This window comes from Bos taurus, chromosome 9, assembly GCF_002263795.3.
Source record: "Bos taurus isolate L1 Dominette 01449 registration number 42190680 breed Hereford chromosome 9, ARS-UCD2.0, whole genome shotgun sequence".
NCBI classification, from domain to species: Eukaryota; Metazoa; Chordata; class Mammalia; order Artiodactyla; family Bovidae; genus Bos; species Bos taurus.
The window spans coordinates 90829982-90854993 of record NC_037336.1 but is presented as its reverse complement, the minus strand read 5'-3'; the positions used below and the strand labels follow the sequence as shown (position 1 = coordinate 90854993).

The 25012-nt window shown below is 39.3% G+C and overlaps 1 protein-coding gene across 1 annotated transcript in view; it reads right to left on the bottom strand.

Annotated features, from left to right (window-relative positions):
• OPRM1 (opioid receptor mu 1) overlaps positions 1-25012 on the bottom strand; it is a 56281-nt gene that overhangs the window by 5578 nt on the left and 25691 nt on the right. Inside the window, 2 exon segments of the mRNA NM_174408.2 lie at positions 10916-11436; positions 12303-12655. Coding sequence (NP_776833.1) covers positions 10916-11436; positions 12303-12655 — 874 coding nt within the window.

The window sequence follows — 25012 nt, the reverse complement described above, 5'->3', positions numbered from 1 at the left end:
CAAATTGGGAAAGGAGTATGTCAAGGCTATAGATTGTCACCCTGCTTATTTAACTTATATGCAGAGTACCTCATGAGAAATGCTGAGCTGGAAGAAGCACAAGCTGGAATCAAGATTGCCAGGAGAAATATTAATAATTGTAGATGTGCAGATGAAACCACCCTTATGGGAGAAAGTGAAGAACTGAAGAGCCTCTTGATGAAAGTGAAAGAAGAGAGTGAAAAAGTTGGCTTAAAACTCAATATTTGGAAAACTAAGATCATGGCATCTGGTCCCGTCATTTCATGGCAAATAGATGGGGAAACAATGGAAACAGTGACAGACTTTACTTTTTTGGGCTCCAAAATCATTGTAGATGGTGACTGCAGCCAAGAAATTAAAAGACACTTGGGAGGAAAGTTATGACCAACCCAGATAGCATATTAAAAAGCAGAGACATTACTTTGCCAGCAAAGGTCTGTCTAATCAAAACTATGGTTTTTCAGTAGTCACATATGGATGTGAGGACTGGACTATAAAGAAAGCTGAGCACTGAAGAATTGGTGCTTTTGAACTGTGGTGTTGGAGAAGACTCTTGAGAGTCCCTTGGACTGCAAGGAGATCCAACTAGTCCATCCTAAAGGAAACTAGTCCTGATTATTCATTGGAAGGACTGATGCTGAAGCTGAAACTCCAATACTTTGGTCACCTAATGCGAAGAACTGACTCATTTGAAAAGACCCTGATGCTGGGAAATATTGAAGGCGGGAGGAGAAGGGGATGACAGAGGATGAGATGGTTGGATGGCATTACCAACTCGATGCATGTGATTTTGAGTAAACTCTGGGAGTTGGTGATGGACAGGGAAGCCTGGTGTGCTGCAGTCCATGGGGTCGCAAAGAGTCGGCTACGACTGAGCAACTGAACTGAACTGAACTGAACTGAGTGGGAATCTGCTGTGTAGCACAGGGCACTCAGCTCAGTGATCTGTGACAACCTAGATGGGTGGGATGAGGAGTGGGTGGGAGGGAGGTCCAACAGGGAAGGGATCTGTGTATATGTCTAACTAATTCATTTTGTTGTACAGCAGAAATTAACATAATATTGTAATGCAATTATGTCTGTGTTAGTCTCTGTCATGTCCAACTCTTTGAGACTCCATGGACTGTAGTCCACCAGGCTTCTCTTGTCCATGGGATTCTCCAGGCAAGAATACTGGAGTGGATTGTCATTCCCTTCTCCAGAGGATCTTCCTGACCCAGGGGTTGAACCCTGGTCCCCTGCATTGCATGCAGATTCTTTACCATTTGAACTACAGGGAAGTCCCAGAAATTAAGTACCCCATGGACTCTACAGTCCATGAATTCTCCAGGCCAGAATACTGGAGTGGGTAGCCTTTCCCTTCTCCAGGGGATCTTCCCAATCCAGGGATTGAACTCAGGTCTCCCGCATTGTAGGCATATTCTTTACCAGCTGAGGTACTAGGGAAGCCCAAGAATACTAGAGTGGGTAGCCTATCCCTTCTCCAGCAGATCTTCCTCACTCAGGAATTGAACCAGGGTCTCCTGCATTGCAGGAGCATTCTGTACCAGCTGAGCTACCAGAGAAGCTCAATTAAAAACAAAAACAAAAAAAACAGACTGTGTTCAGATAAGTTTGAACAGTTTAGCTTAAAAACAAGACGTGAGTACATATACAGAACTAAATGCAACACATATACATACATACACATAAATATACAATAGGGCTTTTCAGAGCCTTTAAAGTGCTAATCCACAGTATCAGTCCCCAGGACCTAAATAAGATATGCAACATTTCTGAATATTCACCTAAAACCTATTTTTTCATGGACTACATATTAGCATTTCACCGTAGTAGTGTTCTGTAAGAACTCAGTGGAACTTGTAAAAACTAAAAAACTTATGAAAGAATCATTTGTTCTGATTCCCTAAATATCAAATCTTAACACTTGAATTTTTGTAGCATCCCATTTTATGGATGCAAAATGTGATGTTTGGACTTTTAAGACTGCCAGTGGCAAGGGAATCCTTGTGTCTCTAGGTTTAGAAAATTAGAGATTCCCATTCAGTTCAGTTCAGTCATTCAGTTGTGTCCGACTCTGCAACCCCATGCACTGCAGCACGCCAGGCCTCCCTGTCCATCACCAACTTCCGGAGTTTACTCAAACTCATGTCTATTGAGTCAGTGATGCCATCCAACCATCTCATCCTCTGTCGTTCCCTTCTCCTCCTGCCTTCAATCTTCCATCAGGGTCTTTTCAAATGAGTCAAATGAGATCCCCATTACTGAGTTTCTAATTCCCTATGCTAGTCATTAAACATCATTTGACTGCTTATTCTTACACACAGATACAAAAATACACTATGAGTACATCTAAACAAACCTATATAAAGGTCTTATGGCATTCAAACTGTCAGTATATAAATGCTATAATCTAGTTCTCAAAGCCACCACTGAGTGACGGGGAAAACAGACTGGGAGGAGAGTAGGGTAGGTCTATAATGTCAAATTTAACTGGATTCATTCCTCAGCCACTACTTTTTACCTATGACCTTGGGCGTGTTAATTCCTTAAACATTGATTTCCTCAACTGTAGAGATAATCCATACCTTATATGATTAAATAAGATACTCTGGATACAAACTGGTTAATAAATGTTATTTCTAACAGTCTTATTTTAGATAAGCCTAAATTTATCCAAATGCAAATATTGTAACTCTGTTTTCTTCTTTTCTTTTTTTAGCCATTTTTAACTGAAGTATAGTTAATTTACAATTTTGTGTTAGTTTCAAGTGTACAGCAAAGTGTTTCAGTTATACATGTACATACGCATATTTCTTTTCCAGATTCTTTTCCATTATAGCTTATTACAGGATATTGAATATGGTTCCCTGTGCTGTACAATAGATCTTGTTATTTATCTACTTTATATATAGTAGTGGGTATATGTTACTCCCAAACTCCTAATTTGTCTCCTGCCTCCTGTTATCCCCTTTGATAACCATACATTTGTTTTCTCTGTCTGTGAGTCTGTTCCAGTTTTGTAAATATATTCCCTTGTGGCTCAGCTGGTAAAGAATCTGCCTGCAATGCCGGAAACCTGGGTTCGATCCCTGGGTTGGGAAGATCCCCTAGAGAAGGGAAAGGCTACCCACTCAATTTTCTGGCCTGAAGAATTCTATGGACTGTATAGTCCATGGGGTCGCAAAGAGCTGGACACAACTGAGCGACTTTCACTTTCATTTGTATCATTTTTATGTAAGTGATATATATGCTATTTGTCTTTCTCTTACTGACTTATTTCACTTAGTATGATCATCTCTGGGTCCATCCATGTTGTTGCAAATGGTGTTAATTTAATTTTTTTTGTGGCTGAGTGATATTCCACTGTATGTATGTGTGTGTATATATATATATATATACACACACACACACACCACATCTTTATCCATTCATCTCTTAATGTACATTTAGATTACTTGCATGTTTTATGTTACTATAAATAGTGCTGCAATAAACATTGGAGTGCCGTGTATATTTTGAATTAGAGTTTTGTCTGAATATGTGCCCAGGAGTGGGATTGCAGGCTTGTATGATAACTCTACTTTTAGTTTTTTAAAGGAAACTCATACTATTCTCCATAGTAGCTGTACCAATTTACATTCTCACCAACAGTGTAGGAGGAGGGTTCCTTTTTCTCCATGCCTTCCCCAGCATTTATTGTTTGCAGACTTTGATGATCATTCTGATTTATGTGAAATGATACCTCATTGTAGTTTTACTTTGCAGTTTTCTAATAATTAGTGATGTTGAGCATCTTTCCATGTGCCTGTTGGCCATCCATATATCTTCTTTGGAGAAATGTCTATTCAGGTCAGTTATTACTAGTAGCCAAATATTTTGTGGGAATAAACATATTTCCAAGTAAACAATATTTTCTTTTCCCAGACTGTAGTCAATTTAAAGAAACATAATTATTTTTTCTGCTACTTATGAATGGTGGGATTCATTTTCAACTTAGATATCCTTTAGTACTACACATGCATAGAGGCACACCTACATCATGCACATGCATGCTCTCTCTCTCACTCACACACTCATAACTGGGACTGTTTTCCTTTTAAGTCAAAGAATTGCAAGCATAGCCACTTTGACCCCATTCATAAAATATGTATTAATGTAGTCAAGCATGGTAATTTTGTGAGCTATTCTCATTTTGGGTCTTTTGTCATGGAATTAAAATACTTTTCCATCTTAAATTGGCTCTCCAGAGATGTCTTGTAAAAAACATTGAGAGCCAACTTTTAAGAATGATGTAGTTGATTTGACAAACTAGGCTTCCGCTTTTAGTTTAGCTAGGGATAATATAGTTTGTATTAATATAATATATATAATTAATATATATTATATTATTATAATTAATATATGATTGATTATAATTATATAATTAATATATAATTATTAATTATATAATTAATACAAATGCAAAGTATGTCATTTCTTGACTTACTACTTTGATTAAAATGTCAAGAAACTGCTTTAAAAATAGTAACCAAAGGGTTTAGGAATGGGCTTGCCATATCGATGAGGAGTTGGCAGGAGGTAATGGCACCCCACTCCAGTACTCTTGCCTGGAAAATCCCATGGATGGAGGAGCCTGGTAGGCTGCAGTCCACGGGGTCGCTAAGAGTCAGACACGACTGAGAGACTTCACTTTCACTTTTCACTTTCATGCATCGGAGAAGGAAATGGCAACCCACTCCAGTGTTCTTGCCTGGAGAATCCCAGGGATGGGGGAGCCTGTTGGGCTGCCGTCTATGGGGTCACACAGAGTTGGACATGACTGAAGCGACTTAGCAGCAGCAGCAGCAGCATAACATTAGCTTTATCACTGTTGTCTTACTTTCTCCTATAAGACTCACTGATTGATAAGGCTTTATCAAAGGTTATCTATATCATTTTACTAAACACAAGATTCATTTGGTGAAGAACATTGGGCCAGTCATCTTGACTGAATGGGCTACTCAAGTTAGACACACCAGTAACTGTGATAATATTTGGATGAAGTCATATTTTAATTCGGAGTTTTCAGTTTAGTGCTTTATTCAACATTCAGATTTGTGGACCCTACCCTGACTCAGTGAACCAGTCTTTCTTAGAGTTACTCCAAAATTATTCTGGAGCTCATAGTAAAGCTTGAAATCTTCTGCTTGAGGCCACACCCTAATATTTGAATGCACAATGGTGTTTTGTGGGATAACAGAGGAAAGTTTTGGATTTGTATTAGAATTCTATCTAAAAAGAAGTGATACAAACAGACTTATTTACAAAACAGGAAAAGCCTTTCAGAGAATGAATTTATGGTTGCTGAGGGGAAGGTTGAAGGGAAGGGATGGTTAGGGAGTTTGGGATAGACATATACACACTGCTCTATTTAAAATAGATAACCAACAAGGACCTACTGTATAAAACAGGGAACTCTTCTCATTGTTGTGCAGCAGGCTGGATGGGAGGGGAGTTTGGGGGATAATGGTAAATGTATATGTATGGCTGAATCCCTTTGGTATCCATCTGAAACTATTACAGCATTGTTAATACTCCAGTACAAAATAAAAAGTTAAGAAAATATTAGAATTCTACATGTCTGTCTGAGTTTTACCTCTTACTGATGATTTGATATTGTATAATTATTAACCTCCCTGAACATTTATTTTTTTCATGTTTACCCATTAGGGTTATTATTAGAAGCTGATATGATAAAAGTCCTTTTTAATCAGCATGCTATTATATAAGATACCATTATTATTAATATTATAGCTATAGCTAATACAGACTCTGAATACTAATAACAATCCAGTAGATATAATAGAATTCTCTTTTCCAATATAATGTTATGCATTAAAAATCAATCTTTTGTCAAAACAAAAATGCATTTGAGAATATGATTAGGGTGGAAACCACACAGGAAGGCAGGTCAGTAGTGGCCGACATCTCAGGTCTGAGCTGGACCTGGACTGATTTGAGCAAACGATGGAAGTGTTTTGAAGCCAAGTAGAATCCAATGAGGACAACAAAAGGGTGGTACACATACAAAGAAATTAAACTGCACTGACAGCAAATGGAAAATGAATACCTTTACCTAAGTCTACCTAACAAAGATCTAGAAGACTTAAAGACAACAAGTTGAACACAAATCACGCATTATCCTGGAGCAGTAGGCTGGACCCTGGAATGCACAAAAGAATATGAACCTATCTTTTTTTTTTTCCCCCACAATGAGCCAGGACATGACCTCTTTAGGGCACTGAGTCTCGTTCTTGATTTCCTCATCACTAGCATTTATTTAAAATTAGAAGACAAGCACAAATGTAAGAAAATTTTTGAAAGATGTAACTGGATTAGAGGACTAGAGACTGGAGAGAAAAAATGAAGAATCCCTCCTGTGAATATTTTCCTCTTATTGAAGGGTAAGTATGAAATAAGTCAGGGTGTCACACGATCCTTTAGCTTGTCAATCAGTTCCAAGAAAAGGATCATTCTGGCCCCTTCCATATCTCCTGAAATACCAAGAGCCCTCCGAGGTCATTCATGTATTCAGATACTTGGAGGTACATGGAAGACTGAGGCAGATGTGGTTTGTCCTCCAGGAAGCTGTGACTTGCCTGCCCCAGGCAGCATGTGCTACTGTAGATGGTGATCACATGTGGCCACAGTGACTTCCCTCCCTAAATCCACATCCCTTTGCAATGCAACTGCAGCTCCAGACATCTATAGGTGGAGTCTGTTTTTCCATCCTTTGAGTCTGGAACCTGTGATCACCTGATCACCATGGGAACACGCCTGGGCTAACATGAATGACAGAAGATGCGGATCCATGAAGAGCCAGCCATTCTTACTATGGCCACTAGATCAGCTGGCTGACAGCCCAGCTGAGACTGGGGAGAACTGCCTATCTTAGCTCAGCCCAAATCACTGATAAATAGAATTGTAAACTAAGTAAATGGCTTCTGTCAGCCAATAAATTTTGGAATGATTTGTTATGCAGCTAGAACTGACCAAGTAGCCCTTACCTATCTATATGACTCAAAGTTTATTCTGGGCACAAAACTTTCTTATAAGGTTTATTGAGTTACCTTGATAACTGCCACCTCTCCACTTGACTTTGCGTTGTATGGACATGGTCTCAGTATACAGTTGTCAGAGTACAGACACCCTGGGAAGGTTTGATATTGGATCTCTGATCTGCAGAATATGAAGTTGACTAATGTGCTTGAGATGTGACATAGATAGAATAACACATTTCTTGGAGAAAATACAAAGACAAAGTCAGGACATAAATATCTACAATGGTATACATTTAAAACAAGCAGTTAAAAAGTTAATATGAATCCAATTAGCTCTGTCTCATAACATGATGGCTCATGAGTTAAAAGAAAAAAGAAAGAACAAAACCTGCCTATCAGATACTGAATTTATAAACTAATCAACTATGTCCTATATATTCTGTGTGCTCAATTGCTCAGTTGTGGCTGATTCTTTGTGGCCTCATGGACTGTAGCCTCTCAGGCTCCTCTGTCCATGGGATTTTCCAGGCAATAGTGGAGTGGATTGCCATTTCCTCCTCCAGGGGATCTTTCCGACCAAGGAATCAAACCCATGTTTCGTGTGTCTCCTTCATTGGCAGGCAGATTCTGTACCACTAACCCCACACAGACAGCCATAAAGTCTCCAATTTTTTCCTGAAATAATTTTACCGTTTTGATATATTATTGATGTGATCATCAAAGGCTTGTATATTGTTCTAGGTGTATGTGTGTAACTGCCTTGATTCTAATGATGACACACCAATGGAGAGATCTTTGATTTATCTTAATTTTCAGATATGTCAGTATGTCTTTTCCTCTTTCCCCAGCAGCAGCTCTTCTCTGTCAAACTCTCCCAGCTGGGCATTTTGGGAAAGCAGCCAGCTCTAGGGCTAATGTGTTTCTGCTGTTATCTGACACTGATGCTGCTTCATAGAGGCAGCAATGAAGATAAGCCCTAATTGGATGTATTTTTAAGACAAACCTTTTAGTTACTCAGAACAGAGCTCCCCTAATTAGCTTCCTTTCTCCTCTGTCTGGCTGTGCAAGGACCACACGGATGTGGAAACGCAGGATTTGGAGGGGACTCAAGGGCAGTGGCAGGACAGCTGGAGGGCATTCATGGTGAACTCAGGAAACACACTCCAGCAGACAGGCTGGGAGCTGTCTTGCCAGGAGAGCAAGGCAAGTGAAGGACGCTGAGAGGATCAAATGTGACACGAAGCTCCGGCAATATCCAGGGTATGAGACCAATATCCACACTCCAAAGGAGAGAGAAGGTATGAGCTGGTGCTTAAGGAGAAAGAACTAATCCTTTGTAATGGCCATCGTCTTGTTCCAATGGAACTATATTTCTCCAATATATTTGAACCATAGTTTAGGACTGAGATATTTGAAAATATTTGAACCATAGTTTAGGACTGAGAGTTTGAAGTTGCATTCTTTAATGTATTATCCTCGCCTTAGAGAAAAATCTATTTAAATGCCTACCCACTTTAAGTTATTCACAAGATTTCCATAGCCACTGAGAAGGGGCTATGCTTAGCAAAAGGAACAGGCTTAGAGGTCTTGATGATGAATGAAAAAAAAAAAAAAGAAAGGAGCAGAGTAGGAAAACATTTCTTTCTGGCTTTCCTTTCGGAAATGGAATTAGAAATGAGACATAATAAGTTAATCACTTCCCTTTGGTTGGAAGTAGGTCTGCCATCATTACCTCATGCTCCCTAGGGCTTGCCAGTTCCTGGGTTCATGTGAGCATGATTTAATATTGAGGGTATGAGGATTAATGCCCCTGTGACAGATCCATCTGGGCCATATTGCATTAGTCCTGCAGTCAATTAGAAGGGTGAGCCTGGGTTGGGGTCGGTTCAGTGGCGGTAGTGGGAGAAGAGAAAGCAGAGATGAAGCAGCTGCATCTTAAGGAAGTCAGGCTCTCCTTCTGGCCCCTTGATTTGGCTTCCAGGTGATTGTCATGGAGCCATCTGTTCCCATGGTTGCTCCCTGATCCTAGAAACTTTATCTAAGCTTCTGACATGAGGATTTACTTTCACAGGGAGTTTGCATTTGAGCTCTGTTTTATAAAATTACATAAGCCATGATTTGGGGGATGCCGGCACCATTATTTGGAAATTTACTTGCTTACATTGGTAAGTAAGTGACTGATTTACTTAACAGGTTGGAGGCCAAATTTTCGAAATCAGAGGCTGAACAGGCAACAGTAGCCTAGGGACAGATGTTTTTCTCTTTTCTTTTTTTTTGATTTCTTGAGTGATTATACTGCTGTGTGTAAATCTGGCCTCTTCCATGCAGGCTCCCGTCTGTACTCTTTTATGTGTAGGGATACATCTTCCAGGAAATAGTCTCTCTTTATCATATTAACCTCAAGGGGCATGTTGACTGGGCTTCCCAGGTGGGTTGGCGGTAAAGAATCCACCTGCCAATGCAGGAGACGCGGGTTTGATCCCTAGGTCAGAGGGATCCCCTGGAAGAGGAAATGGAAAACCCACTCCAAATTCTTGCCTGGGAAATCCCAGGGACAGAGGAACTTGGTGGGCTACAGTCAGTTATAAAACTAATTTAGTTTATAACTACTGTTTTATATTAGTTTATAACTAATTTTTATACTAATATAACTAATACTGTTATAAAACTAACTTAGTTCTATGAAGTAATAGGTTTGAGTTCAGGTATGAAAATTTACAAGTTAATGACTTCACAAAGTAAAGGTGTCCATTTGACTTTCTTTCTCCTTTTCTGTGACCCTGGGAACATGGTCCCCCATAACCACAGTGGGCAAAATGCTGATGCTTTCTTTGCAACCACAGAACCAGAGCAGGACTGGCTTTAGAGAAGTGACAGGGACTTCACTTGGGGATAGAGGTAGATGCCACGGAAGCACTGTGGCAGAGCTAGTGGTCACGTAATTCTATACCCCTGCTAAATTTCCCAGCCTCCTTTGCCCTTGGTTAGGGCTTTATGACCAGTTTGGTCCAAAGGACTGTAGTTGAAAGTCAAATGTGTTATGTCAAAGTTAAGGCAGTTAAGAGTCTGTGCGCCTTTCCCTGTCTCTCTCTCTCTATTCATCCCCACGCTGATCTTTGTCGTCGTCATGTTAGTTACTTCAGTCATGTCTGACTCTCTATGACCCCATGGACTATAGCCCGCCAGACTCTCCTTTCTGGATTTTATAGGCAAGCATACTGGAGTGGTTGCCATTTCTTTCTCCAGGGGATCTTTCCAACCCAGGGATCAAACCCGGGTCTCCTGCATTGCAGACAGACTCTTTACTATCTGAGCCACCAGGGAAGCCCACCAATTATAAAGGCCATCTATTCCTGGTGGAATATCCATGAGCTGAAGGAAGGCAGTGTGTCCTCCGCTGGGCTTTGTATTCTAGTGAACAAGCAATAAAACCATTATATTAAGCTAAAAAAGAAGTGACAGGGATGTTGGAATGATATGCACGAAACACCTAATATTAGGGGAAACAGAATTCTAGATTAGGATCTCTTCTTCAATGTGCTGAAGTCATTAATCTTGCGTAGACGAAAAGGCTGCGGCAACACAGACTTCTAGAAGATTTATGGATTTCTAATTGGAATGTCTCTATATCTATATGATTATGTGCAAAATACATAGAGCTTGGTTTATATAATGAAGTGTCCCTCGGTCACAGTGATCATAATTTCCTCCTTTCCTCCCTCCTTCCTTGTACTGAGCTCAACCCCTGAGTTATTGGTCCACTTCTAATAGATTCTAATGCTGGACTTTAAAAAGCTCTGTAATTTTTATGTCATCCCCGGTAGGTACACCCAGTCCTAAAAGCTGCATACCTGATGGTTAGTCCTATCCACCGTATTGGCTGTGGAGGGGTGGTCTCTGGTGTTCTGACGAATTCGAGTGGAGTTTTGCTGCTCAATGGTGGAGGAAGTTGGGATACAGAACTCTCTGAAGCATCGTTTGAAGTTTTCATCCAGAAATGCATAAAGGACGGGGTTCAGGCAACTGTTGGTATAACCTAGAGCAATGCAGAAGTGCCAGGAAACGGTCTGGAAAGTAGTTTCCGGGATTGTGATCAAGGCTTTAATGATGACGTAGATGTGAATGGGCGTCCAGCAGACAATGAACACAGCCACAACCACCAGCACCATCCTGGTGATTCTTCGCAGGTTCCTGTCCTTTTCTTTGGAGCCAGAGAGCATGCGGACACTCTTGAGGCGTAAGATCATCAGCCCATAACACACTGTAATGATGAGGATAGGCATGATGAAGGCAAAGATGAAAACACAGATTTTCAGCAGGTTTTCCCAGTACCACGTTGGGTGAGAGAATGTTAGTGTACAATCTATGGAACCTAGAGAAAAAGAATTATAAGGAGGAATTAGCAGGAACATTTAATGCTATCATCAGGTGTTAATATTGCCATTTTGCTTTCTAATTTATAGCCTTGACCCGAGTTAACTTATGGCTCTTGCTACACAAATCCTGGAAGGAAGATTTAAAGAATTCATGGAAAAAAACTCAGATCTCTCTTGATTTTTCCAAATATGTCATTTGGTTGTCCACTTTGATGATGTTATGTATCTCTCGCCACAAGCTAGATTCTCTGTGGAGTCTAAGTTGACATAAAAATATAATCACTGTCCAGACTCTACAGGGGTTTCCAGCTACTGGGTGCCTTCACTCCACTTTTTTTTCTCTTGTTCTGGCTTCCTGAAGAGCTTGTGGGATCTCAGTTTTCCTACCCAGGGCACCACAGTGAAAGTGCCAAGCCCTAAGCAATGGACCAGCAGCAAATTCCCTTAACTCCTCTTTTTGATGCGTGGTTTATCATTCTGAAATAAGGTCTAAAAAGATACACTTGTCATGTAGGCAGTCACTTGACATTTTCAAACAAGCCTCCACTTACTGTTCTTTGGGTCTAAGCTCTAATTACTCTTTAAAGGTCTGTGTTCTTATGCTGCCATCGTTTGGATGAAGTAAGTGCAGAAGAATCAGGAATGGATAGATTTTGGTTTATATTCTTTCTAAATTGTTCACTGGACTTAAAATTTTAGGGGAAAATTCCTATTTCAAAATATTCAAAAGTATTTTATGAGAAAGAATCATGAAAACTACAGTTTGCATAGCCTGGACCACTCTGTAATCTACTTGGCTCATGACGTCACCAACATATCTATCTGTATACTCTCCATTCCCGAGGCCCGCAGCATCACTAACCTTGCCGGTACTTTGTCGTTGCCATGAACATCACAGGCAGACCAATGGCTGAAGAGAGGATCCAGTTGCAGATGTTGATGATCTTGGCATTACGGGGAGTGCGGAAATCCAGGGCCTTGACAGGATGGCAGACTGCAATGTAGCGATCCACACTCATGGTGCAGAGGGTGAATATGCTGGTGAACATATTGTAGTAATCTATGGAGATCACAATCTTGCACAGGATGGTTCCAAACGGCCATGTTCCCATCAGGTAATTGACACTCTGGAAAGGCAGGGTACTGGTTGCCAGGGCATCTGCCAGGGCGAGGTTGAAAATATAGATGTTGGTGGCAGTCTTCATTTTGGTGTACCTAGTAGATGAGGGAAAAGCAGTTGCAGAGTCAGAAAAAAACCCCATCAGTGTGAAATGCAATGAAGTTTTTAGTAAAAAAAAATTGAAAACTGAAAGGCAAAAAGCAAACAACCCTTCCAAATCCAAAGCAAAAACAATTGCAAGGATTAGTGGAAAGCATCTGATTAGATATAAACTCTTTCAGAGTACTGCTGTTGCTGCTAAATCGCTTCAGTCATGTCTGACTCTGCGCGACCCCATAGACCGCAGCCCGCCAGGCTCCCCCGTCCCTGGGATTCTCCAAGCAAGAACACTGGAGTGGGTTGCCATTTCCTTCTCCAATGCATGAAAGTGAAAAGTGAAAGTGAAGCCGCTCAGTCGTGTCCGACTCTTCTCGACCCCATGGGCTGCAGCCTACCAGGGTCCTCCATCCATGGGATTTGCCAGGCAAGAGTACTGGAGTGGGGTGCCATTGCCTTCTCCACTTTCAGAGTACTAGGTTGGCCATTTATAATCATGTGCTTATTTCTCTACTTATTTCTCTACTTATCTGTTTTGCTATCTGTAAAATGGTTATAAGAATAGCTGCCATACTGATTTATTGGTTTATTTGCTTTTTTAAAAAAATGTACCAGGCACTGTGATAAGTGTAATAGACTCAGGGAGCACTCAGTCAAGTATCTACACAGTGGGTAATAATACATTTAATTCTAAGTAAGTAGGAGAAAAATTTCAGATATACAACTAAAACTACGGAACAATGTAATTGTACAAGAGTATATATGTGTGTGTGTGTGTGTGTGTGTGTGTGTGTGTGTGCTTGTCAGGCGGCTCAGTGGTAAAGAATCTGCCTGCCAATGCTGGAGACGTGGGTTTGATCTCTGAAGAGGCAAACCAATTTGTTTGTAGCGTGCTTGTGAGCTAAGTCACTCAGTCATGTCTGACTCTTTGTGACCCATGGCCTGTAGCCCGCCAGGCTCCTCTGTCTATGGGATTCTCCAGGCAAGATTAATGGAGGGGGTTGCTATTTCCTTCTCCAGGGGATCTTCCCAACCCAAATCTTCTGTAGTAAAAAATCAAAAATGAAATAAAAGATACGACTTTTAAGACCTTTGAGTAATTGACCTTGATGCTCAAGAAGTTTTAAACTTTTTGATGTTGTTTATTAGCAGAAATTTCTCCCTCAAAGCAGAAAGAAAACAAAAATAAACCAACCTCCCCAAACCTTGCTAGCTAAACCATAGCACACTCGACTGCATTAGTCCCCGTCTCAGGCAATAGACATACATTCCACAGCTTATCTTTAGTACAATGCTTTACGTTAAATAATCAGTTTCTTTACTGTCAGTTTATGACTCATCATACTTCTAACCTTTACTTCAGGCTCATCTTAGCCCTACGTGTTTATTAATGTATGATTATTTCAGTTAAAAAAGCCTTTCCTCCTTTAGAATGAGATGTTTTGTGAAACAAAATTAGGTTAGAGTCTCACATCATAAAAGAAAAAGTAAATATTTGTCTATAAAAGTTATTTCACTTGGCATCTTATGGGAACAATGATGTTTCATTTTCTCCATTTATTCAAAGATCCTTCCTCTACAGACAGGCAGTATTCTTATCTCAGTTACTCACACTTTGAATCACAGCAACATATAAAAAGGGGTTCAGCAGTTTCCAAAATATGTGAATGAATAATACAAGACTAAAGGTCTGAGAATTCCAGTTGCCTCCAGTATAGCCTCAAAGGCTTCAATCTAAAACAATAGTCTGATCAGAAAGGGGGTCATGCTGTCCAGCAAACATGAGCTTTTCATTTTGTCCTGTTCTATGTGGTGGTATGAACATTGCCCCCGGAAAGTGACATGAATGATTAGACTCACACTACAAGCTATCGGAGTGTGTACACCAGAGTTAGCAAGCGTGCCAAAGAAGGGAGCCGAAGGAAGGGCCACCTTTCTTGTTCAGTTTACCTGGGTGGGTCTGAGTTGAACTCCTGGATGTCAACACACAATCCTTCACCCATCCTTCAGGCCTTTTACTTCTTACCAAGTCATAGATGAATTTGGTGGCGAAGTGGACAAAACAAACTGGGAGGGATAGGTGACATATTCCCAGAGTGTCTCCCCTGGAATATAGGGCCTTCCTGACGTTGATCATTCCTGCTGTAGTCACTGAATTGGGTCTTTTCCTCTAGGTAGTGGGCCAAGCTATTTTTCTGCTTCCTAATTATCCTATGGAAATTTTCCTAGTATGTATTTCTGAAATTTTGTTCTAAGTGATATAGTAGCTTATTTGCAATATGAATCCAAATGAATTGCCATAAAACTATTTAAAAAATATATTCTCAGAACCTTCAACGATTGATCCAACAGAGTGATTTTTATGGAGCTTTCAGGTGATATTTTAGGGAAAGGGCGTCAGGAAGCTCATTTCATGGGCAGCTCATCTATTCTTCTGTGCTCCATATATATCTTTTGTTTGTAAATGTCCTTCCTTGTTTGTGGCTATAATTCCTATTTATTTTCAAACCTGTTCTTCAAGCTATTTCCCCAGTTACCAAAACCTCATTGAATTTTGACCCACATGTACTAAATGAAGCCACCCTGAATTAACTACTTTTGCAGAGATAGGCTTTGTAAACCTTTTGTTATTCTATTGTGTTTTGAGTTAATTCTTGAGTTGTGATGACCCTGTCTTTGTCCAAAAACAAAAAAGATCAAGGATGCATGAAAAGAGGATGAACTTCTCTGGTGGCTCAGTGGTCAAGAATCCATCTGCCAGTGCAGGAGACAGAAGAGATGCAGGTTCAATCTCTGGGTTCAGAAAATCCCCTGAAGGAGGAAATGGCAACCCATTTCAGTATACTTGCCTGTATAATCTCATGGACAGAAGATCTTTGTGGGCTACAGCCCATGGGGTCATAAGGGGTTGCAAAGAATCAGACACTACTTAGCATACACCTACCCCACCCACAATCCAGAATCCATCTTGCCAGTTTCGTATACCATCATGAACTTCACATGGCTCTCTACCTATTTTCAGTTCAATTCAATTCAGTCGCTCAGTCATGTCCAATTATTTGCGACCCCATGAACCACAGCACACCAGGCCTCCCTGTCCATCACCAACTCCTGGAGTCCACTCAAACTCATGTCCATTGAGTTGGTGCTGCGATCCAACCATCTCATCCTCTGTTGTCCCCTTCTCCTTCTGCCCTCAATCTTTCCCAGCACCAGGGTCTTTTCAAATGAGTCAGCTCTTTGCATCAAGTGGCCAAAGTATTGGAGTTTCAGCCTCAGCATCAGTCCTTCCAATGAACACCCACGACTGATATCCTTTAGGATGGACTGGTCAGATCTCCTTGCAGTCCAAGGGACTCTCAAGAGTCTTCTCCAACACCACAGTTCAAGAGCATCAATTCTTCAGCACTCAGCTTTCTTAACAGTCCAACTCTCACATCCATACATGACTACTGGAAAAACCATAGCCTTGACTAGATGGACCTTTGTTGACAAAGTAATGTCTCTGCTTTTTAATATGCTGTCTAGGTTGGTCATAACTTTCCTTGCAAGGAGTAAGCATCTTTTAATTTCATGGCTGCAATCACCATCTTCAGTGATTTTGGAGCCCCCAAAAATAAAGTCTGATACTGTTTCCACTGTTTCCCCATCTATTTGCCATGAAGTGATGGGACTGGATGCCATGATCTTTGTTTTCTGAATGTTGAGCTTTAAGCCAACTTTTTCACTCTCCTCTTTCACCTTCATCAAGAGGCTCTTTAGTTCCTCTTCACTCTCTGCCATAAGGGTGGTGTCATCTGCACATCTGAGGTGATTGATATTTCTCCCAGCAATCTTGATTCCAGCTTGTGCTTCTTCCAGTCCAGCGTTTCTCATGATGTACTCTGCATATAAGTTAAATAAGCAAGGTGACAATATACAGCCTTGACATACTCCTTTCCCTATTTGGAACCAGTCTGTTGTTCCATGCCCAGTTCTAGCTATTGCTTCCTGACCTGCATACAGGTTTCTTGAGAGGCAGGTCAGGTGGTCTGGTATTCCCATCTCTTTCAGAATTTTCCACAGTTTATTGTGATCCACATAGTCAAAGGCTTTGGCCTAGTCAATAAAGCAGAAGTAGATGTGTTTCTGGAACTCTCTTGCTTTTTTGATGATCCAATGGATGTTGGCTATTTGATCTCTGGTTCCTCTGCCTTTTCTAAAACCAGCTTGAACATCTGGAATTTCATGGTTCACGTATTGGTGAAGCCTGGCTTGGAGAATTTTGAGCATTATTGTTCTAGCATGTGAGATGAGTGCAATTGTACAGTAGTTTGAGCGCTCTTTGGCATTGCCTTTCTTTGGGATTGGAATGAAAACTGACCGTTTCCAGTCCTGTGGTCACTGCTGAGTTTTCCAAATTTGCTGGCATATTGAGTGCAGCACTTTCACAGCATCATCTTTCAGGATTTGAAATAGCTCAACTGGAATTCCATCATCTCAACTAGCTTTGTTCATAGTGATGCCTCCTAAGTCCCACTTGACTTCACATTCCAGAATGTCTGGCTCTAGGTGAGTGTGAGTGATCACACCATCATGATTATCTGGGTCATGAAGATCTTCTTTGTACAGTTCTTCTGTGTATTCTTAAATTTTTAAGGAGTTCACAATAGAACCAATTGGGATGTACAGGATGTTTTTATCTTTTGGGGGGCTTATTTTTTGCCCTTTGATGTTTTTGACAAATGGAGTTTTTCTTTTTTCTCTTTTACTCTTTATCTGTGAAGAAGAAAGCTATCTAACTCTGTGAAGATTCAATGAGCCCCTTTTCTATGTTCAGCACTGTGCTTGGATACTTTTTCATATCTTTCATGACTTTCATATCCACTTACCCTCATGTAGAAAAATTCACAGTTTTAATAGAGAAAAAAACCTCAGAGTGTCATCTTTTGATACTCATGATTAATTGGATAAATCAAATGAAATAAAGTCACTTGTCCTACATTTCAGGTTATTATTTAGAAGAAGAAAGTAGACATATGAGTACCCACCTGAATCTCTCTTCTATTATCTAGACCATTCTGTTGTCTCAGGCAAATGTGTGTATGTGTGTTTGTATGTGTGTGTGTGTGTGAGAGAGAGAGAGGGATTGAAAACAACCAAAACCTATGATACACTCTCATCAGGCATTAACACAGAAAGAGAGTATATATTAGTTTATTATTTTCTGTTAAGCTCTCCACTAGCTTAGTGGAGCAAACAAGAGATTTCGGACTGTACTATAAAATATTCTAAAACATTTTATTTACATTTATTTCCCATGGACGGAGGAGCCTGGTAGGCTGCAGTCCATGGGGTCGCTAGGAGTCGGACATGACTGAGCGACTTCACTTTCACTTTTCACTTTCATGCCTTGGAGAAGGAAATGGCAACCCACTCCAATGTTCTTGCTTGGAGAATCACAGGGACTGGGGAGCCTGGTGGGCTGCCGTCTCTGGGGTCGCACAGAGTTGGACACCACTGAAGCAACATAGCAGCAGCAGCAGCAAGTGGTCTTATGTGGTCAGTGACCAAATTTCCAATGAGTTTATGTTAGCAAAATGAGACAGGAGTATTCTTAGATCTCTGAGCCCTGCAGGCAGAAAAATGACTATTGTTTGCTAATTTGCCTCAGAAGAGAAGACCAAGCTAGGTTTACAGGAAATTAAACAAAGACACACTGCCTCTTTCTGCTCCTGTATCACCAGAGTCTAAAACCATGGGTCTTTTTGATTGAATGGTGCTCTCTCTTCATCTACACCTACTTTTTTTGCTGTTGTTCTCTGTATTCCTACTTTCTTCTTACTCCATGATACATTAATGACAATTCAAGGGAAAAATAGCCTTTGAATGGAAAAAGGACAAAAATCTGCTTTCTTCAGGCAATGGATGTACTTTATAAATAGAAAATGTGAAATGAATAACTGATCGTGTTTTTAGTTTTGCATTTGGTGCTAGAAAAAATCAGAGTGAAATGTGTGGCTCCTTTTAATAATTGCATAGAATTCTAAAGGCACTAGAATCGAATATATTTCTATTGTACTGAGTCTCCGGTTAATCTCATCATTTCATTCTCTTTTGGCTTCCGATTTGCTTGTTTTCTTTTTCATTTCTCTTATTTTATTGCATGCATTTTAAAAGCCTCTTCAAATCCTCTTGTTGGAATTGGAAACTGAGGTGGAGGACTAGGAGAGAACAGGGAGGCACGTCAGTGCAGAGGAAAGAAAATGAAAGCAGAGACTTCCATTATGGCCAAGAGACTCTGTTTAATAATTTTTTGCATTATGCCTTTTGAAACTGCTTATTTCCTGCTTTTTTTTTGTTTGTTTCTGATTTCTGAAAATTTTACTTCAGCACATTTGTCTCCTCAAAAGTTTGTATGAAAAAACATGTTTTTTCTTGATTCCCATATTCTGTGATAGATAACACTGATGTACTATAGAAAAATATGATGCTAAATCCTCTGATGTATGTAAACCATTGTCATTGAATGAAATATTCTTATCTGTGACTTTAGATTTTTATTTCCTGAAATATTGATTTTCATCTCTTTAGACCGAATTACTTGAAAAACAGTATTAGAACATCTACCTCAGCCTTTGCTTTCATAGATAACAATGTTTTATTTTTATTCTAAAGGACTGGTTTTTAAAATTTAGAAACACTTTAGCTTTCAAGTTTGAGAGTGTTAAGAGAAAAGGAAATTCTCTTATTTTAGAATCTGAAAGTTTTGGACATAAAAAATAATCAAATATGTTACCACTAATATCATATTATGATATATCCCTAGGCATTTCTTTAATATTGGAGGAACAACAAGGAAAACTTCAAAATATAATAAAACAGTTCTATCAATGTCAATATTAGAAAATTGCTTTTTGAAGAAGCTCAAGCATATGCTGTAGAATATACGTTTTTAGAGTATAGACTATCAGTAGAATTATTGTCTACTGCACTGAGTGCAGCAGACATAAAAATTTTGGTGATGATATTGTGATATAACCACTCAATGCAAGTATAATATGAAAGACAGCATGAACAGAAAAATTTAAAACCATAATAGATTATCCATTCAGCATAGAATCCAGCATAGAATTACTGGGCACCAGTAAATGAAACTGAATACAGGAAAAAGGGCTTGGGTTATTTTATTTTTTTATGGTAAGATGAAACAACTTTTTTACGGGAACCAATGGCTTTTGAAGTAAAAGTGAACATGGAATATTCCTTTTTGCCTTGTTATTCGGTTGTCAAATTGAGAAGAACTTTGGTCATAGAAAGTCATGGAGTGATGAGAAGTGAGATCTGAGAGGGGCTTTGAGGGCTACATCATTTGATCACCTTCTTTTATGGTGGAAGAAACTAAGCATAGAGAGATGTACAAATGTTTGAGACCTTTTCTCTGCCCTTCCCTAGGCTCCATTTAAAACTGAAATGACCTTCTGTGCAGTAACTGCATTGTGTGCCATGTGTATTTCTGGATGTGCATTGCTGATATACTCAGCCACTATGTAGCTAAAGTGAGGTAGGCATGCAAAGGTTTTTAATCTTCTTTTCAAAGATGCCCATGCTGGGAGTGTACTGGGAATTTTGAGATATTTTCTCATTATACTGAATGTGGTAACAGAACCATATATTTTAAGGAGAACCAAGTTTGCTCCTTTTCCTTTGTTTTACTCTCCTACAATCCATGATTTAAGCCTATCAATTCCATGTAGTTGACTTACAACCTCTCTCTCAAGTTCCATCACTATGTTTCCAGGTTTTTTGGGGGACATCTGTAATTTTCTCAAGTGCAGTGTCTCAGTTCAGTTCACTTCAGTGGCTCATTCATGTCCGACTCTTTGCAACTCCATGAATCACAGCACACCAGACCTCCCTGTCCATCACCAACTCCGGGAGTTCACTCAGACTCAAGTCCATCAAGTCAGTGATGCCATCCAGCCATCTCATCCTCTGTCCTCCACTTCTCCTCCTGCCCCCAACCCCTCCCAGCATCAGGGTCTTTTCCAATGAGTCAACTCTTCTCGTGAGGTGGCCAAAGTACTGGAGTTTCAGCTTTAGCATCATTCCTTCCAAAATACATCCAGGACTGATCTCCTTCAGAATGGACTGGTTGGATCTCCTTGCAGTCCAAGGGACTCTCAAGAGTCTTCTCCAACACCACACTTCAAAAGCATCAATTCTTTGGCACTCAGCCTTCTTCACAGTCCAACTCTCACATCCATACATGACCACTGGAAAAACCATACCATTGACTAGACGAACCTTTGTTGGCAATGTCTCTGCTTTTTAATATGGTATCTAGGTTGGTCATAACTTTCCTTTCAAGGAGTAAGCATCTTTTAATTTCATGGCTGCAATCACCATCTGCAGTGATTTTGGAGCCCAGAAAAATAAATTCTGACACTGTTTCCACTGTTTCCCCATCTATTTGCCACGAAGTGATGGGACCAGATGCCATGATCTTAGTTTACTGAATGTTGAGCTTTAAGCCAACTTTTTCAGTCTCCTCTTTCACTTTCATCAAGAGGCTTTTTAGTTCCTCTTCACTTTCTGCCATAAGGGTGGTGTCATCTGCATATCTGAGGTGATTGATATTTCTCCCGGCAATCTTGATTCCAGCTTGTGTTTCTTCCAGCCCAGAGTTTCTCATGATGTACTCTGCATATAAGTTAAATAAACAGGGTGACAATATACAGCCTTGACATACTCCTTTCCCTATTTGGAACCAGTGTGTTGTTCCATGTCCAGTTCTAACTGTTGCTTCCTGACCTGCATATAGGTTTCTCAAGGTCAGGTGGTCTGGTATTTCCATCTCTTGAAGAATTTTCCACAGTTTATTGGGATTCACACAGTTAAAGGCTTTGGCATAGTCAATAAAGCAGAAGTAGATGTTTTTCTGGAACTCTCTTGCTTTTTCCATGATCCAGTGGATGTTGGCAATTTGATCTCTGGTTCCTCTGCCTTTTCTAAAACCAGCTTGAATATCTGGAAGTTCACGGTTCAAGTATTGCTGAAGCAATGTCTCGAAGGGTGCTTATTCTTTCTTATGTACTACAAACACCACTACCATTGCCATCATAATAATCAGTAATAGCAAAATAACCAATAACATCACTGAAGAAGATGTAACGAATGGAGAGCTGAGATAATTAGAAAGGCAAACGCTAATTATATTTTTAGAAATAGGGAGTAAAGGAGGAAGGGTAAAATAGAACTCACAAATTTCAGCATGCAAGAATGGATAGATAGTAATATCATTATTTAGCAGAGAAGGAGAAGAAGAAAAGGAGATTTGGTTTTGATAAAGAGTTCAATTTTGAGTGTATTATGTCATGTAACAAAAGAAACATGACTATTATACCTGAATATATGTTTGCAGTTCAGCTGGGCAATTTATTTATAAGTCATCAAGCTCTAGATGGTATTTCCAATCATGCAAGTGGATGAAATTGCCTTTCTGTATGATGAAAAATGTGAAGAATGTTGAAGGCAGAGAAGAACAAAGTTTCATAAAGGGACAGAAAATAAGAGAGGGAGAGAGGAAGGGAGAGAAGGAGAGAGGATATGAAGATGTTATATAATGATACAATACTTCAGGATGTGAATGAGAAAGAAATGAATTTTTAAAATGTCAGAGCCAGAAGCTAGTCTGTGGAAAAGTCTTCTAATCAGAGGATACAATTTTGTAAATCAGGGATTTGATTTTTGTCAATATCCTAGAAAATGGCTCTTTTCCATTATTATTATATTTGATTATACAACATAAAATGCATTTATTCATAGACTATAATATTGATGTCAATTGTTTGAAATAGAATTTATCAGAATTCTTGCTTCTGAAAGAACAAGTTTGTAGCAATACCATAGCATACCGCTATGAGTATGTCTATATGTGAACTCATATATTTTATATAGTTGAATATACTAAATCACATTTATACCTAATTTCCTTATAAATCTTATAGCTCATATAAGAAAGAAATTTGATAGAAATTTCCCCAAATTTAACAATATTAAAAATTTACATTACAATTTCTATATAAACTTGTAGAATGGGAAGACATTTTTCTATAGTCTTAATAAAAATAAATTTTGATCAACAAAGCTAGAGAAAAATTAAATTATTTTTCTACTTTCCTATAGAAAATGATAAGGCAAAATTGTCAAAAACTTTAAAATATCTACCAACCTATGAATGATATATAACGTGTCATCATTTTAATTAAAATTTTAATGATTATAGGTTGAAATAATTTAATGTATTCCTTGATGAGTCATATTGCCTCTGTATTAATTTGTTTTTACTCTTTGCCCATTTTTTAAATCATGTTTTTCTTATTGACTTGTTAGAGATTAAAATGGATACTGTAAATATTTTTTTCAGGCTGCTAGTGTTTAATTTTATTCATCATGGTTTTCTGTTTCTTAAAACTGTCAAATTTAATTCCTGTATGGTGTGTGTATGTATGTGTTTTGCATCTATTTTTCATAAAGACTTTTCTTATTATGTGGTTGTTGAAACATTTTTTGAAATTTCCTTTTAATAATTTAAAAATATAGATTTTCTTCAGAATGTATTTTTGATTTTTTAAAAAATGCAGTGCTTGCTTATTGTAAAAATAAATAATATAGAAAAGCACAAAGGAAACAAAATGGAATGCTATAATCTAGAGATAGTGTTTTGGCTAACATCCTTCTAAACTTCTTATACATGAGAAGAGTAACATTCATTTGTAGTGGCTACTGGCCTGGCGTTGCACTAAGCAAATTTATAACATTGAGGGGAGAGGCACTTTATCATCCCCATTTTACAGATGAGCAAACTAAGCCTCAGAGATCTGATACTTTACTCAAAGTTATAAAGCCCGTAAGTGACAGAACTGGAGTTACTGTTCACCGGGTCTGTTCACTCACCCATGCTGCCTCCCTGTAACACACAGAGAATTCCTCAGGTAGAATTTGAGTCTTGCAGCTCTTCCAAGCCCAGCACATAGGAGACACTAAAAAAATGCTTATTTTATTTGGTTATCTAAAAAATGTATTTGATCTGTACCAAAAAAACAGCTGAACATAACTTTATCCTTGGGATGAAAAATGACAGTTCCTCTCCTCCTGTCACATTTCTATTGTTCATGGGGTCATTTTCAGCATTTGTCACTTCCCTCTGAATTTATAATTTGAGAGTAAAGTTATCAGTAACCCTTAACACTACTGATCTTGCTGTTTCATCATTTACTCTTTTCAAAAGGAGTAACTTATCCAGTTTATGTGTTTAGAATAAAGAGTTGCTCATGTACAGCTCTGCCACTTTTCCTCTCTCTCTCTGAAATTCAACTGCTAAAAGGGAACATGTTATATTCCACTGATACAGGTTCCAAATTGTAAAGGGGCTGGTCCCCACACGGGGAGGTTGCCAGTGGGCCAGGCCTGTGGGATACTATATTTCATTCTGGGTTTATAATTAAGAAGCCATTATTATTGCATAACTATGTCACAGCAGCTAAGTATTTTTCAGTAATAATGTTGTGAGCTATCTCTCAGTTGGTTCAAACAGCAGAGAAAGTAGGAGTGACGTTTAGTAGGACTGTTTAAACATTCATATTGCCTACTGGGAGCTTATCTATAATTTTCAAAAATTTATTTCACTGATTTATTGATTTTTAACTTGTGCTCCAAAATCACTGCAGATGGTGATTGCAGCCATGAAATTTAAAGATGCTTACTCCTTGGAAGGAAAGTTATGACCAACCTAGATAGCATATTCAAAAGCAGAGACATTACTTTGCCAACAAAGGTTCGTCTAGTCAAGGCTATGATTTTTCCAGTGGTCATGTATGGATTTGAGAGTTGGACTGTGAAGAAAGCTGAGCGCCAAAGAATTGATGCTTTTGAACTGTGGTGTTGGAGAAGACTCTTGAGAGTCCCTTGGACTGCAAAGAGATGCAACCAGTCCATTCTGAAGGAGATCAGCCCTGGGATTTCTTTGGAAGGAATGATGCTAAAGCTGAAACTCCAGTACTTTGGCCACCTCATGTGAAGAGTTGACTCATTGGAAAAGACTCTGATGCTGGGAGGGATTGGGGGCAGCAGGAAAAGGGGACCACAGAGGATGAGATGGCTGGGTGGCATCACCAACTCTATGGACGTGAGTTTGAGTGAACTCTGGGAGATGGTGATGGACAGGGAGCCCTGCCATGCTGCAATTCATGGGGTCGCAAAGAGTAGGACACGACTGAGCAACTGAACTGAAGTGAAATGGACTTGTGTTCTTAAAAAAAAAAAAAAAGATTTCTGAAAGGTGGAATAAAGGGGCCAAAGTAAAATCTTGTGCC